At 37.2% G+C, this 23,270-nt stretch overlaps 1 protein-coding gene across 1 annotated transcript; it reads left to right on the top strand.

Annotated features, from left to right (window-relative positions):
- The first annotated feature begins 362 nt into the window (after positions 1–362).
- On the top strand, positions 363–21,711 carry rorca (RAR-related orphan receptor C a). The gene is made up of 11 exons (XM_038275439.1): positions 363–670; positions 9,163–9,248; positions 9,355–9,496; positions 9,643–10,083; positions 10,390–10,511; positions 10,949–11,081; positions 14,427–14,534; positions 14,682–14,792; positions 16,769–16,881; positions 16,987–18,673; positions 20,288–21,711. The coding sequence occupies exons 1-10, from the start codon at positions 664–666 to the stop codon at positions 17,146–17,148; spliced, it is 1,425 nt and encodes a 474-aa protein (XP_038131367.1). The 5' UTR covers positions 363–663; the 3' UTR covers positions 17,149–18,673; positions 20,288–21,711.
- The last annotated feature ends 1,559 nt before the right edge of the window (positions 21,712–23,270 follow it).

The raw sequence follows: 23,270 nt of genomic DNA on the forward strand, positions 1-23,270 counted from the left end.
TGTGCATGAAATTACTTCACAGTATCGAGTGAATTGATGAGTAATGAGTAACATAAAAAAAAATAGAACAAAAAAACAATAGAGAATTTCTTATCTAGAGTGTATAAAACGCCCATCCAGGATGATTTTATTGAGTAACTGAATATTTAAAGTGTCTGTATGCATCATGGAAACCATCTAATAATCGCTTATGTTAAATTCCCTGTTAAATTGCTGTTAAATTCCCACGCTGGGAGCCTGCCACTCCGATCTGACACACTGCCACACTTTCCCACGCACGCGAGAGCCTCCTTAAAGCACGCAAAGGGGAGGAGGGGGGTGGCGCGCGCGTTAACTCACGGGGCACGAGGCGGGCGGACCGCGGCTGAGTCATGTGTAGTCCACGCGCTGAAAGTGGGTTAGTGCGAGCAGAGGGGCTGGAAGAAGGAGAGCAGCAATCGCTCCTTAAAGACATTTAGTTTTATCAGCTGCAAGGAGAACCTTGTGAATATTATTGGCAAGAACTTGCGAAGAGAAGTTAGAAAATCCATTTGAGGATTTGTGTTTTTTTCTTCAGCTTTTCCTGTTAAGAGTGAATAAATGCCCGTCGTTCTCTGCGCTTTCTGGCTTCTTTTCCACTTGGAGTTACATGCACCGGAGAGTTGATTACACTTCACCGAAAAAATGAGAGGTAAGCGGGTATTAATTCTGCTGGAAATCGCCTTAATTCAGGCAGAAAAACCTGTCGCACCAGGTTTGTTTACAAAGCAACTTTTCAGCTGCAGAGGCGCCACTTTTGAGTCCGAGGTGCGTGGACCAGGAGCGCACATTAGGAACAAGCACGCGCACTTATTCAATCTTTAATTGAATTAAGATTAATTAAGAGAATTACTAAAGATAATCCACATTTTTATTTTTTAAATACCCAATATATTTTTTTTTCTTCAGTTTTGTAGGTGTCATTAATTATAAAGTTACTACATAGTAATAAATCTGTATGGCTTTCTTATTTATTCAATTTAAATCTGTGGCAGTAAAGATGTGTTAAGATGTCCATCCTGCTCCTTTTTTTTTTCACCAGTAAGCCGCTGACTGCAGTTATGTAAGATTGGGGAAAGGGAGGCGGTGAGCAGAGTGATTCATGGGCTGTCAAAGCGCATTAATATCTAGTGGCAGAGATTGTTAAGTTAAATAAGCTAAGTAGTTTTATTCCAGAACCCCTTTTTGAATGCTTACCAATTTTAAATCCACCAAAAAGAGCTTCAAAGCTGACTCAGACATGAGTTTCACTTTGTGGAGCAAGTTTAGTTCAGTTTATTTTATGCAAATTGTGTTTTTATAAGCATTAAAGGACACATACACTGTTTTTTTTTATTTATTTATGGGGTTTGTCTTAAATAATTTGCTAGACAGACTGATTGTTTTTGTTGTCAGAATCAGCAGTTTCACTGGACAGAGTGAGAGGGGTGCTCCATTGACCTAGTTCCGTCATTGAAGATTACAGCAAGTCTCTGTTTGTCATCAGTAGTTTAAATAATGCTTTAGGAGAGACATAACTTTTTATTTATACACTTAAAAGCTGATTAGCTTTTTAGATATATTTTATTCACAAAATGCATCACATAAGTTGACATTAGATCATATCTGTTAGATAATTGTTATTTCCATCTGAGATGCACCAATGATCCGACCAAAGATAAGGTTAAAATCGAGTTTGATGCCTAAATATTAATATTTAGTCACTTATGTTAGTAAATGAATTCAAATAATGTCAAATAAACTTTATGTTTTTTTTTTCTCTTTGGTTTAGTTCTTATAAAAAAAGAGAAAAAAAAGACAAGACATCTGTAGCTAAAAATCATTTTTATTTTATCTCTGTGAACCACTTTGTTTAGTTTTGCCACGATGATGTTACAGATCATCATGCACCACCGGAACAAGCAGGATATGGGCACAGCAAGCCCACATATAAAGCACAGCAGGGCTCAATGGAGCTTCCTCTCACAGCTAAGGTTACAACCATAGCACTGCTTTTTAATTGGATTTAAAAAAAAAAGAAAATTGTATTTATTTTCAAAAAACTATAGTGAAATGTTATTTGTGGGATGTGGTTACCTAAAAACGAGAATTATACTAGTGTGTTAAGCAATTATTTTTGTTAAGTGTTGCATAAAGAGGTGCAGCCAATATAGTCAAATACATTAAGTAGTCTTATGTTTCACCCTTAAAGAAACACAAACTATAAATGTTAGCTGTAAAGAAACAAGCTCTCTCTGCTCTCCAAGGATATCACTGTGCTGAGCTCAGCCTTAAAGCCACTATCTGTTGAGAAAACAACCTTGGGGAAGATCACAGCAAGTTAGTGTATGTGTCAAGGTGCCCTTTCTGCAAACTGCATGCTTGAATTGTGCTACCCCATGTAATGTTTTAACTCTACAAACATGCATAAAAGCAAATCTTGTATCATCATTATCAAGTATTTTGCCTGCAGATTGTGATTACCTAACATATTCTGCCTAAAACATTTGCTTAGACTCCCTTATGTCGTATTTTGGTGTCATGTGTGATAGCCCGTATCTGTTGTCAAAGTATGCATAATGACAATCATATCTATAAGGATAGATATTTTTAATCAAGGTGAAAGAGGTTGTTGCAGCCTTATACTTGAATGGATTTCTGATGTTTGCTGCATGATTGAGCAATGATATTCTGTAAACTGGATTCTCCAGTCTAGTTTTTATTTGTGGTTTGGAGAGGCTCATTCGGATTAACCTTCTCACAGCTTAGTCAAATCAAAGTTTCCTGTTTACAGAGGTGCAGGATCAAAGTGTAAGTGTGACTTAAGTTCTTGGCAGATGTAGCTGTGTTGTCCGATATAAGCAATTTAACCTGAAAATACATAAAAAAATGCATTTTTCGTTTAAATAAATTGAAAGAGATTAGCAACTAGTGAAAAAAATATATAAATTGTCAGTCAAAATGACTTTAATCTTGTTTTCTTGGTGGTCTGATTCACCAAAATGCAAATACTGTTGATGCATTTTTGTTCATACACATAGATTGTCTTTCCTGCAAAATGAAATATTCCACAAAGATCCAAAACCTGCAGAAAAGCAGAATTGTGCAAGAGTGTACACCAACAGTTCTTGTTCCACCCTTGTTGTGTCTGCCAATGAAACTCCTACTCCTGCTGTACATTTTTAAAGAGTGTGCAACTACTATTGGTACATACTGTACTACCTGTTCTCTGTGGGTATCCCTTTTAGTGCTTCTTGTAGTATTTTAATATTCTAATCCTACCATTTAGACCCCAAAGATTATCACAGACTTAGGTTAAGCATACAATGTCTAGTAACTTTAAAACGCTAGGTAAATAGGACATTGGACTCAGTTTGATTACCTGGGCTGAAAGGACAAAGTCTGACTAGCTAAGGTTTTACAGCAAAGAGGAAGAAAAATGCTGACACATAGGATGGCTTGCTGGCACAAATATAGCCTTTAATGCAGTGGTTCTCTTTATTATCCTGTATTACATAGAACAAAGCTATGTGCTTTAGTTTTACACAGACTCTAATACAAAACTCCTACCTTTTGATACACATGTCTCTGAAACCTTGATTTCCTATTAAACCCTTGATATATCAAATGCTACATGTGACCTCTAACCCCTGGTGGAATATCAAAGTCCAATATGGCAACACATTCCTTAAGTATACATCATATAGTGATGATTATACTTGAGTTTTTATCCTGATATAGTTAAATGAAAGATAGAGTTTGTAGCACTATTACTTTGCAGAAAGAAGGTATCGGGTTCAATTCCCAATCCGGGGTCTTTCTGCATGAAATTTGCATGTTTTTCCCAGATTTACCCCGCTTCTCACCCATAGACTTCCAGTTATAGGCACCAGCCACACTGTGACCCTGACGGAATAAGCGGCAGTAGATGTATTTGAGATTATATTAATCTAAATACACCAAATGTATTAGTTTCTAAAGTGAAAATACAACAAATTAAGGTTATTATCTTTGGGAAAAACTGTTGTTAATAAGATGTATGTGTTGTGATATATACAGTATTCAGGTATTTTTAGAAATATTTAGGTTTATCTATCTTCAGATTGGGACTTTTACTACATTTCCCCACCCTTTTTGCAATTTGGTTAACATCCTCAAAATCAGGAATAAATGCAATCAACACTCCTTGAATTTGGATAAATACAGCCAATATGTTTTCAAAAACACCAAAATTATCAGTTATTATACAGAAAACCAGAAACTCAAATATTAATGTTTATTACTCAGAAAAATGATCCATCAAGAAGAGCATTTCTTTATCTTTACAAATTCTCCTTCCTGTTACTGCTTGTATCAGGCTCTAAAGGAGTAAACAACAAGAAATTGTGTTATACTTCTTTTTTTTCTAGGAACAAAAGATTAATAAGGTTCTCCAGATAAGCTCTCCCACAGATAAAGGAGCTCTTGTTCAGGCCCCAGCTGGATTGAAACAACCATATCAAATTAAATGTCACACACGTCATTGGTTTAGATATCAGAGCCGATGTAACAAATGCTCTGCAGACTAAAAGTATTTACACCAAACAGTGAGTAATTAAGAGCAGTGCTATTACTGTGCAACGTCTAATATCCAGTAGACCAGAACGACTACAGATATTTTTGGTGCTCATATTTCAACAGAGTAGAAATAGATTGTCGGTGGAGCTCAATTTCACTCGGATATTTGACGTGCTGCAGCAAGTTTAACACCTATGAGCTATATCTGTCTTCCTATTTGCAGCTCACTGTACTAGAGTCTGTGAAATATCTCCAGATGTTGGACTGGTTCTAAAAAAAAGTCGGATCACCTGTTGTGTTTCTTTGAATAAACCTTGCACTAATCTCTCTCTCGGCATGCCCAATGAACACATCAATTCTCTCCTTGTTTAAAGGCTGAGTCAGATTTGGTTCCACCTTAAAAGCTTCAAGAAGCCAGATTGTGTTTCTTTTCATAAGTCCGCCCCCTTCTTCACTGAATGGAAAGTGTGTCAGTGGAGCAATTTCTGTTCTCTGGTCCTGATGGTGCCACTCAGCTGACTGGCAGGTGAGGCGGCAAGTCTTAGAAACAAAGCTCCTTCTAGCCAACCAATTGGAGAGGGGCGAGAGGAGGGAGGGTTGTGGCACTGTTGCCAGGACAACCCCCTTTGAATGAGCGTGTTCATGGAATGCACCAGATGGGAGTTATATAACAGACTGGAGAGGGGAGGGAGAGGGAGAGCATCCATGGAGGGGGGAGGGACAAAAGGGAGCAATGGAGAAAGGGAATTTTTTTTTTCCATTGGCCTTTATTTATTTATATCCCTCAGTTGCATTTCATTTGCAAAGACCTCTAACAAGTGAAGATACTTCAGCATGAAGTACTCCAGAAGAAAGAAAGTTATAAGAGAAAAAAAATGAACTCATTTAATTCCCGCAGTCAGTTTTCAGTACATTGTCGGTCACTGACATCTTCTGCTCTCCCTCTGTCTGTGACGCACATCTTTCCCCCCACACTGTGACTCATGTGATTGGGTGTTTGAATTTTATAAAAAGGGCCTTCATAGAAAAAGCAATTTTCCGAAGAGCCGTGAAGACCAGTTAAATCCTATTTTGTGATTTAGCAGCTTACCTAATACGCTGTGTGACCCAGCAAAGGGTTTTAGTGTTTGCTTTGGCATCGCATGGCATTGTACTTCTCAATGTATGAGATTTGCAAATACAATGCAGCCTTCACTTGCAGATGCAAGGGTCCAAACATATTGGGGAAAAAAAGGGGAAACACAGCCAATAAAATGAACTAGTAATGGGAAATCCGTTGGTATGATTTGAAAATCCTTCTATGGCCCCTATGGTAAGAAAACCAAACACCGGCTCTTAACTAGGTCTGATTGTTTTATCTCTTGATGTTGGACAGTACCATAAACTTTTAATATTATATATACAAAATAAAAGCCTGAAAATGACTGCCAATAATGTCTACAACAGATCCCTGTACAAGCTCAAGAAAGTTATTTTGTCATGTTTATAAAACATCTTTAATATGCAATTTAAGAAATATTTGCTTTAAAAAAAAACAACATAAAACTACAAAGAGACATGAACATCTAACAGGTTTATCCACTGTTTTTGAATAAAATTATACGACAATGCATATTAATATTGAGTTAATGTCCACCCATACTCTTCTCTAATATTTGTTTACTTCAAGGGTCATCTTGATAACCTTTGTTACAAAAATCCATTACTGTAGGTGACCCTAGAGGAGTAAAATATATATGTGTGTATATATATATATATATATATATATATATATATATATATATATATATATATATATATATATATATATATATATATATATCAGGGCAGAAAGAGTAATTTATATAGTCTTATTTAAATAAAAACAATAACAAGGATATTAAATTGCAGCATCAGGTTTTTCCTGAATAGACTTCATAGAAAAATTCTGCTGCAAGATTGTAATTCGTCCTAAATCCTTGCCATCAAAGTTCTTGATTGAGCACTACTTTTAGACCTGAGTTTTCTCGTTTGTTTAAGTTTTATAGAGGAGATTTTTTTTATTTTGCCATATAAGTTTCATGGCTAAATGATGGCTATGACTAAAGTTGACAATGGAAGCTCGGTGGGTGGTTATAAAAGAAAGCTCTTATTTTACGTCTCACAGAAAAATAAAATGAAAGAACCAAACGGTTTTTTTTAAGGATTCTAATTACTAAATTAAAACATAAGATTTATGAGCACAATTAGTTAAGATTTAACTTTTGGGCATGAGCAGAAGATAACTAGAAAAGCAGAGAAGATAGACAAATGTATGGCTGCACATAGGCTAACATGTCCAAAATCAATATCAACCTTTGAATTTTTTCCAATGTAATTTACCCTAGAGCTCAGACTATTCATATATTACCCCATTTCATTTAATAAACGAATTATATTGAATTGATATATTTGACACATAAAAGCCGAACCTTAAATTGGTGCAACTTTTTGATTTGCTAAGGTTTCAAGATGCTGACAGGCTCTCAGGTTACATTTGAAGTCTCAGAAAGACTCCCCTTGGCACTACTTCTTTGTTAACCCACTAACATGCTAGCTTATCCTGAAGGAAGAGTTATAGCGTGTAAGAGAGAGCGCGATGTGAAACCTTATAACCCCCGGCTTCAGCTAATGCAATTGAGCTGCTATTCTTGGGTTGAGAAGGCCCAGCTACTGAGATAAACAACATAATGAAAAGAACAGGCTGTTCTGGAGTAAGAAGGATCAGGCTCCTTTAATGAACATTAAACGTATTATATATAGTGAGTTTTCATGTGTGGTTGACACACTTCTCTGATTTCTTTACAATCCCTCAACACGGTGAAAATTCTTTGTCATTATAACACAAATACAAACAGTAAATATTATTATGACATCTAAGAAATTATATCTTAAACTTGATCTAAATGCAGCTATGAAAGAAGGTTGTGGATCTGTTTAAGTTAAAAACCATGGCTGTCCAAAGAAAATATTGACTTGGTATAATCTGCCAACCTTTTGAGTTGACTGAATGGGTTTATTGACAAGTACTGTAGTTAGTGCGGCAGTCTTTAAAAGCAAATGTGAAGCTCCTCTGTTTTGGTAGTATTTAAATTAAGAAAAATTGGTTTGATTATTACTTGTGCCTCAGCTTTAGATATTATACACAACACACTAGGATGGACCGAATGATCAGCCCTGATTTCCTTAATTTTGGGTGATCAGCAGATACTACTTAGATGTGAAACTTGTCTTATCCACTGATACTGTCTATCACCGAAAAGGTCTGAAAATCAGCCAATGCTCTTAAAGGAATAGTACACCCAAAACATGATTAGCCTTCATTTTCTACTCACCCCCATGCTGAACAACACTCTGGAGTACTTTTTTGATATCTCAAATGCATCTGGAGATCTGGGAGGCTTCTTGCTGTCTGCTGACATTCAAATAATGGAGGTCTATGGTGACCGAGACAGAAAGGTCCATAAAAGTCCACAAAAAACGTGTCAATATTCCTCCATACTGCTCGTCCAATGTATTCCAAGTGTCCTGAGTGGGTAGCATCCAGAATTTACTCGAAACGAAGTCATTTAGAATGTTTTTAGAGCATAAACAGTAGTGTATAGTATTTCCTGAAAGCGTGCACATGCGCGCTCACGACGCTATGGAAGCCGGCAGACCAAACCAGATGAAAGTGCGCATTCAGCGTCTGCTCCGCCAATAATGCAAGCGTAGAAGAAGAAATGTGCTGTTTACCTGTGCAAAGAAAGAAACAACGAAAGAAAAATGTCTGAGGACTTCAGTGTTGAGGAAGAGCATGAGTTCTTTGCCGAGCTGAATGCGCTGGTTTGGTCTGCCGGCTTCCGTAGCGTCGTGAGCTTTCAGGAAATACTATATGCTACTGTTTATGCTCTAAAAACATTCTAAATGACTTTGTTTCGAGTAAATTCTGGATGCTACCCACTCAGGACACTTGGAATACATTGGACGAGCAGTATGGAGGAATTTTGACACGTTTTTTGTGGACTTTTATGGACCTTTCTGTCTCGGTCACCATAGACCTCCATTATTTGAATGTCAGCAGACAGCAAGAAGCCTCCCAGATCTCCAGATGCATTTGAGATATCAAAAAAGTACTCCAGAGTGTTGTTCAGCATGGGGGTGAGTAGAAAATGAAGGCTAATCATGTTTTGGGTGTACTATTCCTTTAACATTAAATTTGTGAGCATGACATCATGTGCAATTAAGTTTTTATTGTTTGAAAGGTGATTTATATTCTGACCTTATAACAACCGAAAGTGTTATTTCTAAAAAAATAAAAATAAAAAAAATAAAAAGAAACATATATCAGTCTAGACTGGAGTTGGCAGATCTTGTATTTTAAGATCGCTGATTGGTGATCGACTAGAAAACTGCAAGACACCATTAAAGGAGCATAAACAGATTAAATTAATTGCTCTCTTAATTAATTGAGTTATATTTTTTTTATGTCTGAATTCTGAGGTAAAGCTAAGAAAGAAAATCCCCAGGAATTTCTTTTATTTGAACATTTCTCTTTAAAAAAAAAAGTCCAGATATTACTTCATAACCTGTTTTTTTTATTCTTTTCAGCTCAAATAGAAGTGATTCCCTGTAAAATCTGCGGGGACAAATCATCAGGCATTCACTATGGTGTTATCACCTGCGAAGGCTGCAAGGTGAGCTTACAAGCAATTTTAATAAGAATATAACTGTGAATGAATGGTTAGTCATTACAACATTCAGTAGATAACTTCTGTTGTTTTAAATTGTGTTATTTTGTAGGGTTTCTTTCGACGTAGCCAGCAAAACAACGCCATGTATTCCTGTTCAAGACAAAGAAACTGCCTGATTGACCGGACCAACCGTAACCGCTGTCAGCACTGCCGGCTGCAGAAGTGTCTCGCTCTTGGCATGAGTCGCGATGGTGAGTTCATAGCCTCAGTCACCACTGCGTGCTAGGGCTGGGTGATATGGCCTTAAAATCTTACCACGATGCTATAAAGGATACGTATAGAGAATGTACATAAAAAATATGATAAATTGTTTCATCTCTATGCTTTTTCTCTTCAGCTGTGAAATTTGGTCGCATGTCCAAAAAGCAACGGGACAGCCTGTATGCAGAGGTCCAGAAACACCAGCAGTCACAAGAGAGCTCGGGGGTTGGTGCCCGAGAAGAGCATGGCGACCTGGCAGACCATGGCCGCACCTACAGAAGAGGCTCCAGTGCTACTCTGAGCGACTTGGATGACATCACAACCCTGCCGGAGGGTCTGCTTTTTGACCTGCCGCTGACCCCGGAGGACGCAGGTGGAGATTACTGCAACCTGGAAATGCTTGGAGGAAGCGCAGGGAGCAGCTCGTCCTCTCAGAGCTCTCCAGAGCAGAGCAGCTTGGACTTTGTTGATGGCAACCACAGCATCAAACATGAGTACCAACTGTTACATGATTCAGGACTCTTCTCTCATGCCATCCTCAACCCTCTGCCACAGGGCTGCTCCCTGCTGGAAATAGGTCAGCAGTTACCTCATTTGCTCTTTCTGGCTGTAAATAAATCCTTAAAAGTAGGGCTGCACAACTTAAAAGAATCATGCAATAGTGATATTCTTAAACATTTTGGTTTAGGTGTAATTTATGCCTGTTTGCTTCTTCCCTCACTTAAGCAACTGTGCTTTCTAAAGCATTTTGGGCTATGTCATTTATAGGCATCTGTCAACTGGTTATGAGAATTAAAAAAATGTATTCAGACCCTCTTGAAATGTTAAAATTTTTCTGAAGGATTCACAGATGAATATATAAATTCTACTTTCCTCCATTCAGAGCGTATAATCCAGAGTGTGGTGAAGTCCCATGTTGAAACAAGCCAGTACAGCACAGAAGAGCTGAAGAGAATGGCGTGGAACATCTATAACCCAGAAGAGACACGCTCATACCAGACTAAGGTAAGACTGGGACTCCCTCCTGTTCTTCATTGTCAGTAAGAAGTTTAAACACAACTGGTACCATGTAGCAAAAAAGTGGAGTTTGGAGAGCTATTAAACAAAAAAAAGCAGAAGTCTGCATTTGGAAAAATGTGATTGTCAGCTCTATATCATAAGTTGTTTCTTACTTCTACTTATTTATTTTCTTTTATTTTTTTCCGTTTTTATCAATGAACACAAATTAAAATTAGTTCACATTAGAGTAAGAATTATTAATCAAAGCATATCGCACATCTGCAGGATTTATTCTAGTTTTGTAAATTAACACCAAAGAGTGAAAGTAGAAATAGCTATGCTATTAGTCAGGCTTCACTGCAAATGAGCTAGATTCAAAGGCAATAATGAAACAGAACTTGTTTGTCAAGAACCACACCTCTCTTCTTTTTTCCTTCTTCCAGTCAGCTGAAGTGATGTGGCAGCAATGCGCGGTTCAAATTACCAACGCAATCCAGTATGTGGTGGAGTTTGCAAAGCGCATCTCTGGCTTCATGGACCTCTGTCAGAATGATCAGATTATTCTCCTTAAAGCAGGTCAGTGCATGATGAGAGCGAGCATCTCTCCAAGATAAGATCCCAGATTGTTTTGACAACAAAAGTCACTGTTATTACAGTATCATTACACTTAGATATGCTTAAGGTCGATTTAAAAACCAGTGTTGTGTTTAAATTTTGTTTTCCTTTGTTTTCCTTTTTCAATGTTTCTGTCTTATGAAACTAGGCATGTGTTTGGGTTTAAAATCATTAGAAATACCACACTTTAACAGCACCAAAATATTTAGACAACTAAAAACAGACGTGTTTATAAAGGTCAGACTTTCTTTTATTAAAAATAATGTTTTTTTTACCTACCCATGAATCATATTTTTATTATACTGCAATGATTGTATTTATAGAGTTCTTTATTTTGCTTTGATTTTTAAGCATAGACACCAGCTAAATGTAGAATATATCTAGCATATTTAGTAACAGTTTTCACCTTTTCAGCACTACGTAGAATGACATAAAGACAAAAAGCTTAAAGTGGCTTGTTTAGTAGTTGAGTAATTTAAAAGGCATTTTTCTTATAAACTGCAATTACCAGAATAATACATTTCCAGCATGAAAATTTAGCTCAGTGAAAGGTCCTGATAGGGTGAAAATTCTTTTTAATACCTTTTTAATTATGATTTGGTGATATAAGTAATGTCATTTTAATTGGGCAATGTTTTGGTGGGACATATTCTTCATTCAGAGGGATACTTGAAACAATTTATGTTCTGAGATACATAAAAAAAAGACCACTGCCCCTGAGGATCTGGAACTGATTTTTAATCATCTAAAGTTCAGTTTATGGTTTATTTAACATTGCTCAAGGATAAAAAAAAAAACCTACAAAATTTTAAGTGATTTAAAAAAAAATTGTTCCAAAGGGTTAATTATGTGAAATGGTCACAGGTTTATATCTAGAAAACTGAGTTTCTATCCATACCAGAGCTGTCTTCCTTCCCCTGTCACTTAGAGAGAGGCAACACAGAATTTCTTCACAGCAACACCAGTGTAAACATCCCAGGACTTTGTTTTGATTCGACACGATTTATAATGGGCATTTGTTGTGACACAACCATTGCTTAAAGTTTTATTACTGTGAATATAAAATGCTTTTGTTTTAAATGAGCCAGAGTTCCACTCTGCAGCAGAGGGAGGTAGAGCCCACTCAGCGACCGCCCCTGGTCGAAAACAACGAGGGTAAATCTGAGTTCCAGGAGAAAACGTTTCAGGTTTTTTACTAACAGCGTGTTGTTAGAGGGAAGAATATCACTCCATTGGTCTCCACCCTATGATAACCAGTGTTTGCTGTGATTAGAAATGTTTCCAACAGCTGAATGTATTTATCTGTGCTGTCAGAAGGGAGAGTGGAAGTCGATGAAGAGGGATGAGGTGGCAGGTTTTGGAGAAGTCGATTATTGTGAGGATGGTGGTGAAATCCTTAGATGGTGGTAGCCCAGTAACGAAATACAAGCCAATATAAGACCACGGACGTTTAGGGATAGGCAATGGTTAAAGAAGACCTCTGGGAGGCTGGTGACTAGCTTTGTCGCAGGCACACACTGGACAGGCTAGAAGATAACTTTTAACGTCCTTATATATTGTAGGCCACCATAAATTTTGTTTAAGGAGTGCAAAAGTTCGATTGATTCCAGAATGGAAGGAGAGTTTTGCCAAGTGGTCCCAGTGAAAGAGAGGGGACCTATTGGAAACAGGAACATAAACCTGGTTTGGAGGTCCAGTGCCAGGGTCCAGTTTGGACCACTGAGCCCTCAGAACTTGATCCTTTATTTCCCCACAATAAGGCCACAACAATGCAGGAAGGTTTGAATGGCGGTTTAGATATTGGGTTCCTGGTTGCTTGAGTATTGCTTAGACAGGGTTTTCAGTGTTTTTAGAGACTGGACGGTAACAGATGACGAAGTAAAAAAAGGGGAAAAAAACAGAAACCAACGTGATTGTAGAGGTTTCAGATGTTTTGCTTTTTGGAGATTCCTATGATCTGTCCACACAATAACAGGATTTTCAGCTCCCTACAACTAGTCTTCAAAAGCCATTTTTATGGCTAAGAGGTGATTGCACAAATCATTTCGTTCTGCTTGAGAGAAACGGCGGAAAAAGTGTGAGAAAGGACTGCCCCCACCCCCAAATCTCAGGCTTCAAATTCACGGACAAACAGTTTCTCTGGATCTGGCTGAATCAAAATCGGGGCATTGGCAAACATTTTCTTGAGCTATGAAAAAGCCCTTTCGGGTTCAGGTGACCAAATGAAAGGTATGGAGGAGGTCAGGCTAGTGAGGGGTTGAGTAGTTTCACTGTAGTTTTTAAGGAATCTGCAGTAGAAATTGGCGAATCCTAAAAAACATTTTAGCTGCTTGTGAGTTAAGGGAGTAGACCAACTGAGAATGGCTTGAACCTTCTCTGGATCTGTCTTCACCTGCCCGCTCTCAAGAATGTGTCCCACATTGATGTGTTTGAAACACACACTTCTCTGCTTTGACATAATGTTGTTTCTCTAAAAGACATTGTAGAACTTAATGCACCTGGACCTTATGTTCAGATAAGGTCCTGGAGAAAATCATCATTTTCAGTTTAACCTTTTTACCCTCCAGTGTGGCCTTACAATATACCCACTGGAGCAGGAAATTATTTCTTAAATAAAAATAAGGTGTACGTAAGCAAATGAAAGCTTGTGCTGCTACTAAAAACTGCCACTCCTAGAAAACTTTGAAAACTACTCATCCATGTACAAATATTTAAATATGTAAATTATCTTGAAATAGAGATAAGTCAAGCATTCAGAATGATAAACAAAAAGAGATACTGTATTAGTGCTCAATGATGTCTGATTGCTGAGGAATACTGACCATTTATATTTAAAATCCTGTATGACTGGACTGATTATAAAGTGTCACAGTTGCAGAAGTAATACATTTTCATTTTAGCTTTCTGGTCCAACCTGATCAGATTTAGGATAAATGAAGAAACTGGGAATTTGACAATTAAACAGTCTTATAATGTGCAAAGCCCTATGGAGGAAACACAGTCCTTCTTGGCCCTAATCACTTGTTTTCATATTATCTTTTCCTTTAGATATGCAGCAGTTCTTATCCCTCTAATGGCCTTGTTGCTAAAATAACATATATCATATTTAATAAACCTCTGAATTTTTTGGGGGGGGAAATATAAGAATTAAAACACCAAGCTTTAAAAGAACCTAAGTTAAGCCAAGAACCTCAGAAATAAATTAATCAGTATTGTTATTCAAACAAAGCTGTACAGTTTATTCAGATCTTGTCAAAAAAAGTCATTTTTCTTAGCAGTGCATTTCCTTTGTCTTTGTGTCTACAGGCTGCATGGATGTTCTCCTGATCCGTATGTGCCGAGCCTACAACCCCATCAATAATACAATGCTCTTTGATGGAAAGTTTGCAAGTGCTCAGCTTTTTAAAGCTCTGGGTGAGTCAGCAAGTTGTTTTTCTTCCTCTTTCCCTGTCTTTGTCTCACATAAACAACTTGAAAGGGCGAGCAGGTGATTTGAGGTCATTTTTATTTATGTCAGAATATTTTCAAATGTTGTTTTGTTTTCTTCTCTCCCCCCTTTAGGCTGTGATGACCTTGTGAATGCTGTGTTTGACTTAGCGAAAACTCTGAGTCGTATCCAGATGTCAGAGGATGAGATGGCTCTGTTCAGCGCCGCTGTCCTGCTGTCACCAGGTATGATTGACGCACCTTACCCTACATGCTTCCAGTAAATGCTAAGGCAGTGTAACTGGTTCATACTGTTTGAATTAATGTTCGAAGGTATGCCATGCATTTACTTATCTAATGCATCAACTGACCTACAAAGATTATTGTGGTGCAGTTAAACTCAGCATCCATCGTAATTTCCCCGTCGTCTGTAATGCATTGACGTAGGCACTGTCAGCCGTTTATCAGGCAGACACATTTATAGCTTTAGTGACACCGAATCTCTCTTGTGTGCTCACTGTTTCTTTATTTCTATTATTTAGCATATGCTTAATCAACTGTGAGGCATGTTAGACAGGGAAAATAATATATAAAATCATATTATCAGGCAGTAAAAGCATTTTTGGTAATTTTTTGTGGCCAAGAACAATTTTTTTTCTGTTTGTAAGACAGTTAGGCATCATTTATGGTTTATCAGTCTTTCTAAAGACTTCATTAAACATGGAAGTATGTTGCTGTTTAGATTACAACAGCTGGAATGACTAAGCATCAGTTAACTGGTTCTACTTATAGTGGACAAACCAAGGGCCCAAAGTGGTTATAAAATATTTGTTACTACCGTATTTCATTCAGGCCCTCTTTCCTGTAAATCCAGCTACCTGGTTCACTTTTATATGAGAAAACTGCAAATGTGAAAAAAAATTTTCAGGCATTTTAGGTAGAATGTAGTTATCGAAGTTTAAGTGTTATATTTCCTCATAAGCTTTAATTATAAGGAAGTCATTTAGTGTTTCTTAAGGTGGGAAACTTCACTCTTATCTAACTAGTTCTTAAACTATGATCACAATTCATGTAAATAATTTACCGCCCAAACACATATTTCCACAATAAACTACTTTCGAATCATTCCTTGCTTTGACTGTATAATAACGTTTATAAAAAATATATAGGTCACACGGTTGTGTTCCAGTGAAGCTGTTATGTCACTGTGCAGCATTTGCTATTTGTCCGTAGCCAGCGTATTTGCATGTGTGTGCTCACACAGAGCATATTTTAATATTATCACACTTCCTGTAAAGCTGTCCTTGTTTATCTTTACAGGTTTTAATGTCAGAAGAATTTTTTTTAATGGGTCTTTAAAACTGAATTACTAAATCCATGTTTTTAAATTTGACCAGCAAGTTGTGATTATGCTTGAATTTTGCTCATTTGGCAAAGTTATCTGTGATAAAAAATAAAATCTCTGTTGCTATCGGGTTGTAGACACAGTTTGGTATAATCTAGTAGTTTTTATTTCTAACATTTGAGGCTCCAGTTTATCTAATTAAGTTTCAAGCAAAAGATTATTGAATGATGAAAGATGGGTTATTTTGGCAGTCACTAAGCTGCTAATTTTTTGGCTAAATGTACTGTAGTAACTTTTTAATGCATGATCAAATTAGTTTGCACTTAAAGTCTATCAGTTTAATACACATTTAACTGCAAACTAGGGGTTTCCTTAATATTACCAGCACTCAGTTCAAGCTCACCCTGTGAACCAAGCAAAAAAAAGAAAAAATAAACTTCAAGAATTTTGAAGTTCTCCAAAAAAAAAAGGGGGTTTCACATCGGGGCAGTCAGACCTATAAAAAAAAAAACAACAAATTGCATGAAGTCCAGTTTCATTAATTAACAGCGTCCCGCTCCTAAGGAATGCATACTAAATGCATCCTAAAACTGTTTATAAATTATTCCCTTATTGGGGGGGTGGCGGCCTAGTGGTTAGGGCATAGATCTTGGAATCCAGAGGTTCTGAGTTCGAGCCCTTCTCCCACAGACTGTCTCTCTGACTCCCTCAGCAAAGAGCCTTAACCCTACACTGCAAGAAGTTCTCCAAAAAAAAAGGGGTTTCAAAAACATCCTTATTTAAATAGACTCCTAGATATTTGAATATATTGAACACAGGTAAAGTTAGGCTGGATTTGCAAACAGGATAGTAAATGACCTTCTGTCTTCTTCATCAGACCGACCTTGGCTCACAGATGTCCAGAAGATCCATAAACTGCAGGAAAAAGTTTATGTGGGTCTGCAGCGTTGCTTGCAAAAAGAAGGAGCATCTGAGGAGAAGCTAGCCAAGGTACAGAACTTTCCTGACATGGTTTTCAACATCACCATGTGACTGAGTTTTGAATTGTTCTTTTCTTATATAATTTATCTTCCCTTTTCTGTTCTCCCATCCTAGATGGTGTCGAAACTTCCCATGATGAGGTCGATATGTAACCTCCACGTAGATAAGCTGGAGTTTTTCCGCCTGGTTCATCCTGAGACAGCGTATGCTTTCCCTCCTTTGTACAGGGAAGTTTTTGGGAGTGAAATAACCTTCCCGGACTCCACCGAGGGCTAGTTTAGCCCTTTGACTAAATGCAGTGATTAACATAGCAACACTGAGGTGTATTTAGAGGAAGATGATATTGTGGTAACTGTCATAAGGCTAAACCAACAAGCCCGGTGACAATCCTGCACGTTACACTTTAGCACACACTCCTCTCTCCTCTAAAGTCCAAATCCCGTGGAGTAGCTTTCACCGCCCTGCAGGCTAACCCTTTTAACTTGACACGATGGGATCTACTGCTGGGTTGTCAGTGCACGTTACCTCCTTTGTAAAGAAGCAAAGAAACCATTGAAGAGTGGCCTACATTGTTTATATTCTCAAAAATATTTTTCTATAAGGCACCTGAAACTGCTTGTTGAGTTGAATTCCTTATATGGCATGGATTTTGTTATTTTCACAGCTCCTGTGAGCGATTGTTGAATGTACCCCACTCTTCCTGTAACCATCCATGATATGCTAGAATGTACAAACCCGCAGTAGTCCTTACCCACGTCGGGAGTTTTGCAGCAATGAAGCCTGCTCCAGTCTCATGCAGAAACAGTTGTTTCGTTGCGTACACCCTGTAGCACCCATACATTACTGTGTTTGTAACATGAACAAGCTTAAAGGGACCACGATCAACCTCTGAAGCAGAAAGTTGGCTTTTGTTTGTTTTGTAAATCAAGTTTGAACCCAAAAACACATTAGAGCACAAAAACATAGCACTTATGCTAGAAACTGATTCATTGTCTGTTTGAGCACGACGTTAGATGTCAGTGAACTGTGAGTTGTTGCTTTTTTTTATGTGATCAATGACCTCAGTCCAAATTCCTTTTCCCTTTTTTTTTTCCAAATGCCACTTAGAAAGTGAGATTATTACAGTGGTATTTTGAAAGTATTTTCAGATGTACTTCTTTTATATATATAATATATTTATATAAAGAACCATCTAAAAAAAGAAAGCAGAGTTTATATAATGCAAAGAATATTAAGTCATGTTCTTTTGCTCTGGTCGTTTTGTCCACTGTTTGAATTTCTCAGAAAAGTACGAATATACCAGAGACGCGATAAAATGAATGTGGTTATTTAGCACTTAAAAGTCGTTCTTGGGATCCCGATAAACCACACTAGCACAAGTAACAAGTTGCATGTTATTAATTCTCTGAGCAGAGCTGAATTCGGTAAAGAGATGTCCACCAGTGCTACATCTCGGCCCTCTATTTTTTAACAAGCTAAAACTCAACCAAGCAGAGTCTCAACCAAAATCTTCAAAGGCTGTGAATGAATGCACAAAGCTGAAAAGATGATAAACGATAAACGAAGGGACAAAGATGGATAAGGTGGTCAAGAGTACAGTGGTGATGATTAAGCTCCCTATGGCCTCTTTGCTTTGGGGTCAAGCCAATTCAATGTTTTGATCCGAGAACGATAGCTTGTATTCCTTATTTTCAGCTCCCTTACTACCTCAGCTTCCCAAAAACACTAGATGGCAGAGAACAGGGTTGACAGAGCCATCAGCTACCCCCCTGAGTTTATATCTATGTGTTTGCACATACAGGTGCTGGTCATAAAATTAGAATATCATGAAAAAGTAGATTGATTTCAGTAATTCCATTTAAAAAGTGAAACTTGTATATTATATTCATACATTACATACAAACTCATATATTTCAGATGTTTATTTTGTTTAATTTTGATGATTACAAATGACAACAAATGAAAATCTCAAATTCATCATATCAGAAAATTAGAATATTGTGAAAAGGTTCAAAATTGATGGCCCCTGGTGCCACACTCTAATCAGCTAATTAACTCAAACCACCTGCAAAAGCCTTTAAATGGTCTTTCAGTCTAGTTCTATAGGCTACACAATCATGGGGAAGACTGCTGACTTGACAGTTGTCCAAAAGACGACCATCGACACCTTGCACAAGGAGGGCAAGACACAAAAGGTCATCGCTAAAGAGGCTGGCTGTTCACAGAGCTCAGTGTCCAAGCACATTAATAGAGAGGCGAAGGGAAGGAAAAGATGTGGTCGAAAAAAGTGTACAAGCAAGAGAGATAACCGCACCCTGGAGAGGATTGTGAAACAAAACCCATTCAAAAATGTGGGGGAGATTCACAAAGAGTGGACTGCAGCTGGAGTGAGTGCTTCAAGAACCACCACACACAGACGTATGAAAGACATGGGTTTCTGCTGTCGCATTCCTTGTGTCAAGCCACTCTTGAACCACAGACAGCGTCAGAAGCGTCTTGCCTGGGCTAAAGAGAAACAGGACTGGACTGCTGGTGAGTGGTCCAAAGTCATGTTCTCTGATGAAAGTAAATTTTGCATTTCCTTTGGAAATCAAGGTCCCAGAGTCTGGAGGAAAAGAAGAGAGGCGCTTCATCCACGTTGCTTGAAGTCCAGTGTAAAGTTTCCACAGTCAGTGATGGTTTGGGGTGCCATGTCATCTGCTGGTGTTGGTCCATTGTGTTTTCTGAGGTCCAGGGTCAACGCAGCCACATACCAGGAAGTTTTAGAGCACTTCATGCTTCCTGCAGCTGACCAACTTTTTGGAGATGCAGATTTCATTTTCCAACAGGACTTGGCACCTGCACACAGTGCCAAAGCTACCAGTACCTGGTTGAAGGACCATGGTATCCCTGTTCTTAATTGGCCAGCAAACTCTCCTGACCTTAACCCCATAGAAAATCTATGGGGTATTGTGAAGAAGAAGATGCAATACACCAGACCCAACAATTCAGAAGAGCTAAAAGCCACTATTAGAGCAACCTGGGCTATCATAACACCTGAGCAGTGCCACAGACTGATCGACTCCATGCCACGCCGCATTGCTGCAGTAATACAGGCCAAAGGAGGCCCAACTAAATACTGAGTGCTGTACATGCTCATACTTTTCATGTTCATACTTTTCAGTTGGCCAACATTTCTATAAATCCTTTGTTTTTATTGGTCTTCAGTAATATTCTAATTTTCTGATATGATGAATTTGAGATTTTCATTTGTTGTCATTTGTAGTCATCAAAATTAAACAAAATAAACATCTGAAATATATGAGTTTGTATGTAATGTATGAATATAATATACAAGTTTCACTTTTTAAATGGAATTACTGAAATCAATCTACTTTTTCATGATATTCTAATTTTATGACCAGCACCTGTAGAGAGAGCCTCAAAAACAGTAAAATAATGCTTTTAAAACTGGATGAAAAGTAAATAAAACTTTTTTTTTTGTGCTAAAGACATCGCTCTGACTGCTGGTTTGTTTATTTCAGAGCTCTATATGCCTTTAGTTCCAGGAAGCCTTGAACATACACAGATCTATCTCTTGTTAGATCTCTAGAGATGCCTGCAGGAATCATGAAAACTTCATTTGAAGTAGACGGCTGTATTAGATTTCTGTCAAACAATAAACCTTGTTGTACCAGCGGCTCAAAGAGGCTGTGAGAAATTCAATTAAATTACTATATTCGGAGTCCTAAGACAATCACATGACAGATGTTGGATGTTGTCTCTCTTTCAGAGTAATTTTTAAGCCAAGTTGGCTTAGCACTGCTGGGACAGTGCTGTTCACCGTTCATTGTTTCATGCAGCCCGGGGTGGGGGGGGGTCTCTCTTGTTTTGGTACTAAACATTCTGGGATTGTGCAATAATGTCCTTCCCATTGTTCTCGGTATGTCGGGCCTTACCAGCCGTCTATTACAGTTCATGTTTTTTCTAGCACTCCAGCGTAATAACCTCACAGCACCATGAATAATTGTTTTTATAGCATAAAGTACCAAAAACTTAACTTTGCAGATCAGATGATCCAGTTGCATAGCATTTACAGATTGTAAACAAAGTACATTGCTTTGTGTTTGAGTCCTGATAATGTTAAATGTTAGCTCATAAAGAATTATGTGTATGTTGAAACAGTCCAGAGGGCAGGACCTATGATCTGCACTTTCATGTCCCTTTAGACTCACTCAGGGAGATAGCTGGGCTCTCTGTCCTACAGCGTCTGCAATTAGTCGAGCTAGCAGGAGACCTTGCACCAACATAAAAGACCTTTAAACCTTGATCACTGTGTACAGTACATGTTCTTGTGAATTTTTGATTACAGAAGTATCACAGAATTTTAGCCCCATGTCTGATATCATTGTTGCAAGACTTCTTTGTTGAAAACATAGATTAAGTAGGAGATGAATAAAAAAAAAACAAAAAAACAACGGATTAATTATAATCTCTGAATTCTATGTTGGTTTTGTTGTGATCTTTTGTTTATTGATTTTTATCCCGTATTGTTGTACTGGTTTGTTTTTTTTGGTTTTTTTTGCATCAGTCGATGTCCTTTTTCTCTCAGAGAGATGTGATTCTATTTTTTTTTTAAGAGTTTTTAAAGATGTCTCTCTTAAAGGTTCTCTTTCGTCATGATCCTCCTGTTTATAATCTCACTATATTTTAAGATCATTATTGTTATTGAATCAAGATAGAGTTTATTATGGAATAATTTATGTCATGGTTGTAAAGCCACAGTGAAGTGTTGTTGCACAATGGTGATACTGTATGTGGATTTAAGAATGAAATAAAAGTCTTTTTAACAACTGTAAATCCTTCCTTTGACGTCTTTTCTTGGTTCTCATGCTAGGACTTGCTGTAATGCTAAGGCAAAGGTCTGATCGTTATTATTTTACCCTTTTCTTTTGCTTTACAGATTTCATTTTTTTTTTCTATTATTAACACAGACAACACCATAAGAGAGATTTACAGGATAAAACGATGAAAAGATTATTATAGTATTAAGTTATAAGATAACTTTTATTAATTAACCTTTTTTTGGAAAAATTAGTATCACAAAGTGCTTCACATTAAAGCATAAAGCAGATGCAGAATAATTAAAAAAGTAAACACTGCAAACCATTGAAATCTAAATAAGTAAAATTTTCATAAAATAAATACATTTCTTTCTTCAACTGAGCAAGTAAGCAGGCCAATTTGTCAATGGAATAAGACAACATTTAAAATGAGGGGGGGAAAACAACTGTAATCTCTTATTTCAAGTGCATAATATCTAAATATATTATTTTAAGGGTAAAAATATTAATTTCTCTAGCCGATCATCTTATTTACCTACTGAAATTAATGGTAAATACACAAAAAAAATTACATTTTTTTTATTGTTTTTGCAATGAGATGAGAGTGTACTGCTATAATGATTAAAATTACAATAATTAAAGTAAGGAAAATAAACTCCAGAGCAAGAAACTATTGCACAGGAACTAATATAAAAGCCCTTTTAAAACAATGCATATTTAGCTAGATTTTAAAATGCAACTGAATCCATAATGGCGGAGATATTTACATGATTCTGGTGTGCACAGAAACAAATGCTCTGTTTTCTTTTGTCTTTTGCCCGGTATGCAGCATTAACAGTCAGGCATTGCTCACCTGGACTACAAATACTTTCAGGAGGTATAAGGATTTAAAAGATCAATGCTGGGACTTGACCTTGTAAAGCCCTAGAAACAACTAGAGCCACAAACTTAAAATGTATTCTGGAAGTAATGGGCAGCTTCACCAGCTACCCATTACTTCCAGAAACGAAGCTGGGTGACATTAGTGTACTTAGAAAATGCAAAAAAAGCCTTGTCCATCTATCTATATTTATATTTCAGAGAGGATAAAAACTGGAGCGATTTAGAGACCCAATGTGAAAATCAAAAGTAAAAGCGGAATTTCAATCAGCAGCACAATTGTTCCAATTTTTTTTTTTTTTTGTTTAAAGAATACATTGATATTTGTATACGTAGTACATTTCGTTGGACAAACCAAAACTAAAATGTGTGAGAGATGTCAGAATAAGTCAAAAGAATCAATGACTTAACTAAATCCAGGATGTATTTTTATTTCTTAAACATGAAGGATGTAAAACAAACACTAAAGGTCTGCAATTTTTCATTAAGATATTCTTTATATTTAGAAACTCTGACATAGCTTACATAAAATGAGTGTGGCTTAATAATTTTAGTGATCATATTTACAATGCAACTCCAAGCACTTAATAATAATTTAATGAAAGATAAGTTACATAACAAGGTGGATCTTAGTCCAACTTGGATCATTACTGACCATGATAGGTTTCTGACCCTTTTGAGCTCCTTAAATTATTA

The sequence above is a fragment of the Cyprinodon tularosa genome, unplaced genomic scaffold (assembly GCF_016077235.1).
Source record: "Cyprinodon tularosa strain WSP-4 unplaced genomic scaffold, ASM1607723v1 ctg959, whole genome shotgun sequence".
NCBI classification, from domain to species: domain Eukaryota; kingdom Metazoa; phylum Chordata; class Actinopteri; order Cyprinodontiformes; family Cyprinodontidae; genus Cyprinodon; species Cyprinodon tularosa.